Here is a 9212-nt window from a genome sequence, read left to right as displayed (position 1 = left end):
AGTACAGTGCACTTTCAAATAGTGTCTCAATGCTGAGAATTTTTATGATAGCCTTAAAATATATTTTCATATCTAATTATAGAATTTTAAGTTTAAAAGATAGTGTAGATCGAGCACATCTATGAAAATTTAAAAATCTTGAAAATTGACGGTCAAAAAATACGTTGCAAGATATACTATTTTCTAAAATTTGTAATCCATTTTTTTCTCATGTCCATGCATCTTGATATCGAGATTATCATTTTGAAGGTATTTGGGCATGAAAACAACTCTTCTAGTGAAATTTTGAGGTGGACTCTAATTTGATTGTTTAGAGCCTCAGCTCTATATAAACTTTTTCCTTATAAGAAATATGAAAAAGAACATTCCCTCCTCCCTTTTGAGAGCTTATAATATTGTTGCCAAAGTTATAGTGAAATGGAGTTCGAATCTACTTTACGTTTATTTATTGTTTGATACGTGATGTGGCTTTCTCCTACTCCTTGATAAATTCATATTTCGGGAAAGACACCTGATCGTAAATTATGACAAATATATCTCCATTAATTTCATGATAAAATCAAGAAAAGATTTGTATCTAACCATTCGAAATTCCCCTCTCTCTCTCTATCTCTCCTTCTCTTTTCCTTCTTTCTCCTCACTACGTACGTATCTATTTATATTGTGCGCCTGCAGGAGTACAATGTAGACCTACCCCCTCAGTCAGTAGACCTGGAAGGGCTTCGTCAATCTAAAATTTTGTGAACTATTTGGGAATCACTACTGCATGATTAGTTCTAAAAAATAAAATTAATTATTGAGTTCATTACCACTTAGATTGCACTTTACAAAAATTAGACGATCTCTATGCAATAATACACCAATTCTTTTTAAGAGCATAGAGAGAAAACAAAATTTTAAAAGAGGTTGCATCCCCAAAATCTGAGATCCTATAATGGAGTTTGGCTGCGGGAGTAAAAAGACAGTAAACTCTCGTGAGAGTATACAATGTTTTGGCCTATTTTTTCCGTCTCCCTCCATTTTTGCCTCCCCTTCGCGCTCCCGTAAGAACAGCAGATAACCTCCCCCATTCCCAGCTTTTATCTGATCCGTTTATCTCTCCGGCATTCTCTCTCGTCCTTCCATTATCTATCACCATTAATCTCTCTAAAATCGCAACCACATTCTATCCATGTGGAAACCTCTCTCCTATTCTCTTTGCCCCCGATTTTCTCTCTCTAAAATCTCCGCCATTCTCTGCGTGCAAGCCCATCAGCCACTCTCTCTGTTCCGGTCTTTATCTCTCTACAATCTCCACCATTATCTCTCTGCAAGTTGAAAAAAACTTCGGCATCTTCTCCTTTCCCCCTGCTCTCTTATTTCCCATTGGCCACCGTATTTCAATTTTCAATAAATTCAAATTGAAGCACACAAAATCCCTTCCTGGATCAGCAGAGGAGTCGCACATAGGAGCCGATTTCTACCGCCATTGAAGGTATGCACTCTAGAGTTTCTGTGAATTCTTATTTCTTTGTCTCTCCTGTGCCGCTTTATTGCGAAAAGAGAGAAAATTCAAAAACAGAGTAATAAATAGGAGGTTTTTGGATTAAGGAATAATATTTGTTATGATTTATTTCTTTATTGTTTTTCCTTCCTGTGCCACTTTATTGCAAAAAAGACAGAAATTTCAACAAGAGAGTAATAGATAGGACGTTTTTGGAGGATTAAGGAATAGTAATTGTGATGAAAGTCATACGTACCAGAATACCGAAACTCGCCCTGGCCAAGTAACTCGCCCCTGGCTGACCTATAAAAAAAAAAAAAAAATAGAGAAAACATGGGTTTAAAAACCCAAATTACATTTGTATAATTTTGAAAAATTCTGACAAAAAGAAAATCTAAACATGCGATTAAAAACACTCACCAATATTTACTAAATACATTTAAATCATGCAAGAAACAATTGTGTAAAATAACTTTATTTTTTACTTCTTTTTTTTAAATAAATTGTCTGAGTTGTGTGACGAATCAGGGGATCTCGACCAAATTCTGATATTGGATATTGGAGAGGGGTTGATCGATGTCTTATTCGATAATTGAGAATATTGTTGTTAGAGAGAGAGAGATTTTGTAGTTATGTGGATCAGGATTGCTGCGACGGAAGATGCGGAAGAAATGATAATTAAAAATTGATTCCAACTGAAAATTGCATGGAAGGCACGTGCTTTCCATGCACTATTAGCATTAAATAACATATAAATCATCTTATCTTCCTCGTCTTCTTTTTCAGCAGTCCTCTTTCTCATAACTGCAAACTATCTCTATCTATCTCTCTCACAACAATATTCAATTCTTATATAAGATGTTATAACTTTTATCACGAATACCATTCCTTAATCCAAAATCCCCCTTTTACTACTTTGTCTTTTTGAATTCCATCTCTCTCTTCTTCTTTTTTATGCTGTTAAGGTTTGTATTAAGAGAAGAAGTAAAGAAAATACAGGAGTTTATGCATCTGAGTTTACTGTAATCTATTGTAAAACAATTTCTGAGTTGATTAATTACTTACTAGTTATAGTTGGGGAGAGAAGATGGCGGGGAATGAATGGATCAATGGGTATTTGGAGGCAATTTTAGACACTGGTGCAGGGGGTGTCGAAGACAACAAGGCGGTGAACCTTAACGATCATGGCAGCCACTTCAACCCCACCAAATACTTTGTGGAGGAGGTGGTCACTGGGGTGGACGAGACCGACCTCCACCGCACATGGCTCAAGGTGGTGGCCACTCGCAACACGCGAGAGCGCAGCACCCGGCTGGAGAACATGTGCTGGCGTATCTGGCACCTCGCTCGCAAGAAGAAACAGGCAAGAACAAACACTCATACTTGGTTCATTTACTCTGCATTCTAGTCCCTCTTTAAACTTCTGCTTTCTTTCTCTTTTCCTGTTCTGATGCATTTTGTTAATTAATTGTGGAACCTTTGTCTTTGTAAATGGATAGGGCTGGATGTCTATAGATGTTTTGTTTAAGAGGAAAGATCTGTTTATGCAAATACCAGTTCAAGTAATGGAAAAAATGAACTTGATGAAGGGAATCGGTTCCCATGATGTAAAAACAAATAGAAGAGTGAATGTCTAAGAATTGGGTCCCTGCAATGGGTGTATTATTGGAAACTACCTTATTTTAATAAAAATGGTTAAAATATCTAAAGATTAGAAAGATTACTGATGGGTTAAAGGAAAACCGAGCGTCTACATCTGTAATGCTCATTTTGAATTGACCATGACAACAAATTGATTTGAGCAGTTGGAAGGGGAGGATAGCCAAAGGTTGGCAAACCGGAGGTCAGAGAGAGAACAGGGCCGAAGGGATGCAACAGAGGATATGTCAGAGGACTTATCAGAAGGTGAGAAAGGGGATGTGATGGGGGAGATGGTTCAGAGTGAGACCCCCAGGAGGAAGTTACAAAGGAACTTCTCTGACCTCCAAGTCTGGTCTGATGATGACAAGGCGAAGCGCCTCTATATTGTCCTAATCAGGTGTGTCTCTGTAAACTCATACTTCTTATTCTTTTTTCTATTATCTCATTTTTATGAATTAATGGAAAAGAAGCATATAGTTTCCATGGTTTGGTTTGCTAAGTAATTACGGCTTGCAAAGTTAAGAATGTGGGTTTCCTATCAATTGCGCACTTTTCTTCCTGGCCTTCTCTCTTGAATAGTAATAATGGCTTAACTAGTTCAGTGAAAAACTTCTCTCAAATTGGAGGCAATGAAGGGCAATAATAATGGATTCAGTGTGAATGTCATACATTGTAATTATTGATCATGGTGAACTTAAACAGTTAGTTCCTCCATGCTTTTCTTCCAAATGTTGCCATGCTAAAATCCTATTTCTCATTTGTTCTATAAATTAGTTTGCATGGACTGGTGCGTGGGGACAACATGGAGTTGGGCCGTGATTCAGATACAGGTGGTCAGGTAAAAACAACACATTTTCCCTTCTTACATCACAATATAATTTAGCCTTTAGAGGATCAAGGTACCATACTAATAATCACAATTTAAATGCAAATCATTAGGTCAAGTACGTTGTTGAGCTTTCTAGGGCATTATCCATGATGCCAGGGGTATACAGGGTGGACCTCTTTACTCGCCAAATATCATCACCCGAAGTGGATTGGAGTTATGGAGAACCGACAGAGATGTTAACCTCAGGATCATATGGGCATCGTGATGGCCGTGATGTGGGAGAGAGCAGTGGGGCTTATATTATACGCATACCATGTGGCCCAAGGGACAAGTATCTAAGGAAAGAGTCTTTATGGCCTTATGTTCAAGAATTCGTTGATGGAGCCCTCGCCCATATACTTAACATGTCCAAGGTTTTGGGCGAACAGATTGGTGGGGGCCAGCCAGTTTGGCCCTATGTGATTCATGGCCACTATGCGGATGCAGGTGATAGTGCTGCACTCCTTTCGGGTGCCCTAAATGTTCCAATGGTTCTAACAGGGCATTCATTAGGGAGGAATAAGCTTGAACAGCTTCTAAAGCAAGGAAGGCAATCGAAAGAGGACATCAATGCGACATATAAGATAATGAGGAGGATAGAAGCTGAAGAATTATCTCTAGATGCAGCGGAACTAGTTATAACGAGCACTAAGCAGGAAATTGAGGAGCAGTGGGGCCTCTATGATGGTTTTGATGTCAAGCTTGAAAAGGTGTTGAGGGCTCGCGCAAGAAGGGGGGTTAATTGCCATGGCCGCTATATGCCTCGGATGGTGGTGAGTTGCACTGACTTTAACAACCTTGTGTAGCAATGACTATAACAATCTTTCATTAAAAATCAAAAACTACAATTAAAGTTCAATGGACTATATAAAACTGTAGTTCAAAGGGGCCATCACCATCCAAAGAAATCATGGGTGTTGATGGAGGGAGAGTGGGACTCGCCACTGAGGTCATATTCTATTCTGATGCTTATTCACTCAATGTTGGTTACCTCATTTGGACTATGGTTGCATAGCCCATAGGATTAATGTGTACTTCCCTGATTATAAAGCCCTGATTTTGCAAGTTCATGTTTTGTGCATGTATAGAGTTATTATAAGTTTATAACATGTGGACTTGTGTTGTATGCGCACAAACATAGATTGAGATCAGGGTTCACTAAGCTTTGATTCTCTTAAAATCTAAATCCCAAGGCTTTGAACATGTCATATTTTGATGTTTCTCAAACTACCACCTATTAATTATGTTTCTACTAAGAGAACAACTCAAATGGAAGAAATTGTTTCTAGGTAATTCCTCCAGGTATGGATTTCAGCAGTGTGATTCAAGAGCAAGACCCATCTGAAACTGATGGAGAACTGGCTGCTCTGATAGGAACTGATGGGACCTCCCCAAAGGCAATTCCACCCATATGGTCTGAGGTAATTACTTGATAATATAAGATATCCTTTCCACAGCATTCCTATTGTCTGTGTGTTAATCAAGAGTGCACATATAGGTAATGCGCTTCCTGACAAATCCTCACAAGCCAATGATCCTGGCACTGGCAAGGCCGGACCCTAAAAAGAACATAACCACACTCTTGAAAGCGTTTGGAGAATGTCGACCATTGAGGGATCTTGCAAATTTGGTAAGATATTCTTAATATATTACCAATTACTAGATTTTTCTGTAAAATGGTGATTAATACTTGCCTTTGGCTAATGTTTGGGAACAGACACTCATAATGGGCAACAGGGATGACATAGACAAGATGTCATCAGGAAATGCTAGTGTCCTCACTACAGTTCTGAAGATGATTGACAAGTATGACTTATATGGGTTGGTAGCCTATCCAAAGCATCATAAGCAAGCTGATGTTCCAGATATATACCGCCTTGCTGGCAAAACAAGGGTAAAAATCATTACTTGTTTTCTTTAAGTGGTTATGGAGTATCAAACCCTAATGAAGGGACTAAATATTGCCTCTTGTGTAGGGTGTCTTCATAAATCCAGCTTTGGTTGAGCCATTTGGACTAACTCTAATCGAGGTGACTTGACTTCAAAGGTCACTTGTATTTATCTCTTATTTCTCTAGGGTGTTCTGATTTTAAGCTTACTGGTCTGAAATTTTGCAGGCTGCTGCACATGGACTGCCAATGGTGGCCACTAAGAATGGTGGCCCAGTTGACATTCATCGGGTACTAACTCATAACATCAAAGTATTTCTTACAAATTTTCATTTCTTCATCACAAAATAGGAGGATTTCACATTCTACTTTGTATGGTTTAGGCGCTAAACAACGGACTTCTAGTGGATCCTCATGATGAGAAAGCCATCGCTGATGCATTACTAAAGCTAGTTGCTGAGAAGAACCTATGGCATGAGTGCAGATGGAATGGATGGAAAAATATTCACCTATTCTCATGGCCAGAGCATTGTAGGACATACCTATCTAGAGTGGCTGCATGCAGGATGAGACACCCACAGTGGAAGACCGACACCCCAGTCGATGATACAGTGGTTGAGGAATCAATGGGTGACTCACTAAAGGATGTTCATGACATGTCTCTTAGACTATCGGTAGATGGAGATAAAATTTCTGTCAATGGTTCTTTGGAGAATGACCCAGCTGAACTGGAAAAGATGGTCGCCTTGAAGGGTGATAAGGAGGTTAGTGACCAGGTTAAGCGGGTTTTAAGTAGGCTAAAGAAACCTTCAGCTGCCACCCTGGGTGCAGAAGCAGGGAAGAAACAGGGAGAGAACACAATGAATAAGTATCCCGTTCTATGGAGGAGGCGGAAGTTGTTTGTTATAGCCTTGGATTGCTATGATGATCATGGGAAACCGGAGTCAAAAATGCTTCAGGTTATTCAGGAGACATTCAAGGCGGTGAGAACAGACCCTTCAGCTGCTAGGTTCTCAGGCTTTGCTTTATCAACTGCAATGCCAGTTTCAGAAATACTGAAGCTATTGGAATCAGGAAAGATTCAGGTCACGGAGTTTGATGCTTTGATATGTAGCAGTGGGAGTGAAGTATATTATCCGGGTACTTATCAATGCATGGATGAAGAAGGAAGGCTTTGTGCTGATCCTGATTATGCTTCTCATATTGACTATCGATGGGGGTGCGATGGTCTAAAGAAAACCATTTCGAAATTGATGAGCTCATCTGAAGGGAAAGATGAGAGCATCATTCAGGAAGACAAGGCTTCATGCAATAGCCACTGTGTTTCGTATTTTATCAAGGACTCCACTAAGGTAAAACTACAGATTTCCTTTTGTGCAGTAGTCTTGAAGCAAGATTTGTTTCTTGGTGTTTGATAATGAATGATGGAGATGAAATTTCAGGCAAGGAAAGTGGATGACCTAAGGCAAAAGCTGAGGATGCGTGGATTGCGATGCCATCTAATGTATTGCAGGAACTCTACACGATTACAAGCCATTCCTCTACTAGCTTCTCGGTCACAAGCAATAAGGTATGAGCTAAAATCAAATTAATAATAGTCTATTTCAAAAAGAACGAGTGACAGGGACACAAATTTTTTTAAATGAAAATTTTCAAAATTATAAACATAAATTTGTTACAGTAAATTCCTTTTCAATAGCTGGACTGGAGATGAGAAGGAACCTATAAATTCTTTATCTCATGATCATTGTAGGACTTAACATTAGTCATTTCTTTCAACTATTGCCAAGATCCCAATAATAACAATCATGAGAAGAAACCCATATCTCACATCATCTACAATGCACGACTATGGCTGTTTTAACAGCTAAAACACCAAAATCTTGTGATTCTGCACACAATTTTGAAGTTTCTGCATGGCACCCATTAGCCGGTCATAGTTTTCTAGAAAAGTCACTGAGTTTGGCACCCATTGGCTTGGGCAAGTTCTGCATGGAACCCATTGGCTTGGGCAAGGGCTTAGTCTTGAGCCCGAGCTAAGTTTAAGAACACTGCTCTGAGTTATCAAAGAATGATTAAATTAAGCTCTAATTTTGAAATTTTGATGATTCTCAGATACCTATTCGTTCGCTGGGGTTTGAACGTGGCCAACATGTATGTCGTCCTTGGTGAGACAGGTGATACAGACTATGAGGAGCTGGTATCAGGGTCTCACAAGACACTTATTCTCAAGGATTTGGTTAAGAAAGGTTCAGAGGAGTTGTTGAGGACGTTAGGGAGCTATCAGAGAGGTGATATGGTCCCTGAAGAGAGTCCATTGGTGGTCTGCACTAATGGAGGGCAGACAGCTGAAGACATTTCAAATGCTTTGAAGCAAGTCTACAAAGCCACTGTTGGATTGTAAAAAATGGATGGGTATCATGGGGAAGTTTGGTCTCAAATCTCTTTTTTTTTTTTTTTTATTAATTAACTGGCATTCGTTTTGCAGCACATAAAGAGAGGAACTCATATCTGATTCCTTGATGGAAATGCAAACATGTACACTATTTAAGCAGTTGCCATTCGAACCACGTAGTGACTTCCACCAATCTGAACTTCTGAAGGTATTGGGGCCGACATTAGAAGGGAAGGATTACAGTTCCCAATGTGGAGAAGAGCATAGTTCTATATCAGAGATGATTTATGTATCTTTTATTCTTAATAAAAATATGCATCTCTGGAAACATGATTGGTCAAGATCTACGAGTACTAGCATTTATACACATTACATACAGAGGAATGGTTAGGGATCAAGCAATGCCTCACTCGATTCTTTATTCATTAATCGAAATTCACATGGTTGCCGAGAACTATTTATGCAGATAAAAAGGAACGCTTTTCTTTTCAAGTGAATAGTTTTCTAATGGGAAGATGGCTGAAATACAGGGGCTGAGATCCCAACTCGATGTTTATTATTACAGTCGGATCGCTTGTTCTTGGATGCAATTTCTTTATTTCGGGTGTGCGCACTAGGATAAGGATTTCTTGGAATTTTTTTCTTCTTTTATTTCTTTATTCAAGTTCTCATATGATTGGGGAAAGCATTCTTATGCTGTTTTTTGAGGAATCCCCAAAACCTCAATATTACAAAACGAATTTCATAGTTTTCAGCCTTTTTGTCATCCGAAGCGTCAAGGTTTTTCCTTGAAAAATAAATAACAAAGGGTTTTGTTTGGATTATTTCCTTAACCCCATATCATCATCCTAAGTTTCACTAATGAAATCGTATGTCATTTGAGTAGGCGCGCTCACTTTTTCACTTTGTTTTGCCTGCCTATAATTACTGGTGGGT

At 39.0% G+C, this 9212-nt stretch overlaps 1 protein-coding gene across 3 annotated transcripts; it reads left to right on the top strand.

Annotated features, from left to right (window-relative positions):
* Positions 1 to 561: 561 nt before the first annotated feature.
* On the top strand, positions 562 to 8617 carry SPS3F (sucrose phosphate synthase 3F). Of its 3 annotated transcripts, none has more exons than XM_020675489.2 (13): positions 562 to 1474; positions 2552 to 2846; positions 3289 to 3521; positions 3899 to 3962; positions 4064 to 4765; positions 5282 to 5413; positions 5491 to 5622; positions 5710 to 5886; positions 5969 to 6022; positions 6110 to 6172; positions 6265 to 7233; positions 7324 to 7451; positions 7997 to 8617. In XM_020675489.2, the coding sequence occupies exons 2-13, from the start codon at positions 2571 to 2573 to the stop codon at positions 8283 to 8285; spliced, it is 3219 nt and encodes a 1072-aa protein (XP_020531148.1). In that variant the 5' UTR covers positions 562 to 1474; positions 2552 to 2570; the 3' UTR covers positions 8286 to 8617. The 3 variants fall into 3 exon arrangements, with proteins under 3 accessions (XP_020531148.1, XP_020531149.1, XP_006857652.1); XM_020675490.2 differs by having other exon boundaries at positions 574 to 1474; positions 2558 to 2846; XM_006857590.4 differs by having other exon boundaries at positions 964 to 1474; positions 2571 to 2846.
* Positions 8618 to 9212: the final 595 nt, after the last annotated feature.

The sequence above is a fragment of the Amborella trichopoda genome, chromosome 10 (assembly GCF_054954075.1).
Source record: "Amborella trichopoda isolate Santa Cruz 75 chromosome 10, AtrichopodaSantaCruz75HAP2 v2.0, whole genome shotgun sequence".
NCBI classification, from domain to species: Eukaryota; Viridiplantae; Streptophyta; class Magnoliopsida; order Amborellales; family Amborellaceae; genus Amborella; species Amborella trichopoda.
Note: the sequence above shows the minus strand (reverse complement) of the source record. Positions and strands in the feature narration are given on the sequence as shown.

Excerpts from the sequence above, each read along its gene's own strand:
- SPS3F (XM_020675489.2), top strand. The coding sequence starts at position 2,571 with ATGGCGGGGAATGAATGGATCAATGGGTATTTGGAGGCAATTTTAGAC. Across the intron at positions 5,623-5,709 it reads TGAGGGATCTTGCAAATTTG|ACACTCATAATGGGCAACAG; the intron begins GTAAGATATTCT and ends GTTTGGGAACAG. Across the intron at positions 7,452-7,996 it reads TCTCGGTCACAAGCAATAAG|ATACCTATTCGTTCGCTGGG; the intron begins GTATGAGCTAAA and ends GATGATTCTCAG.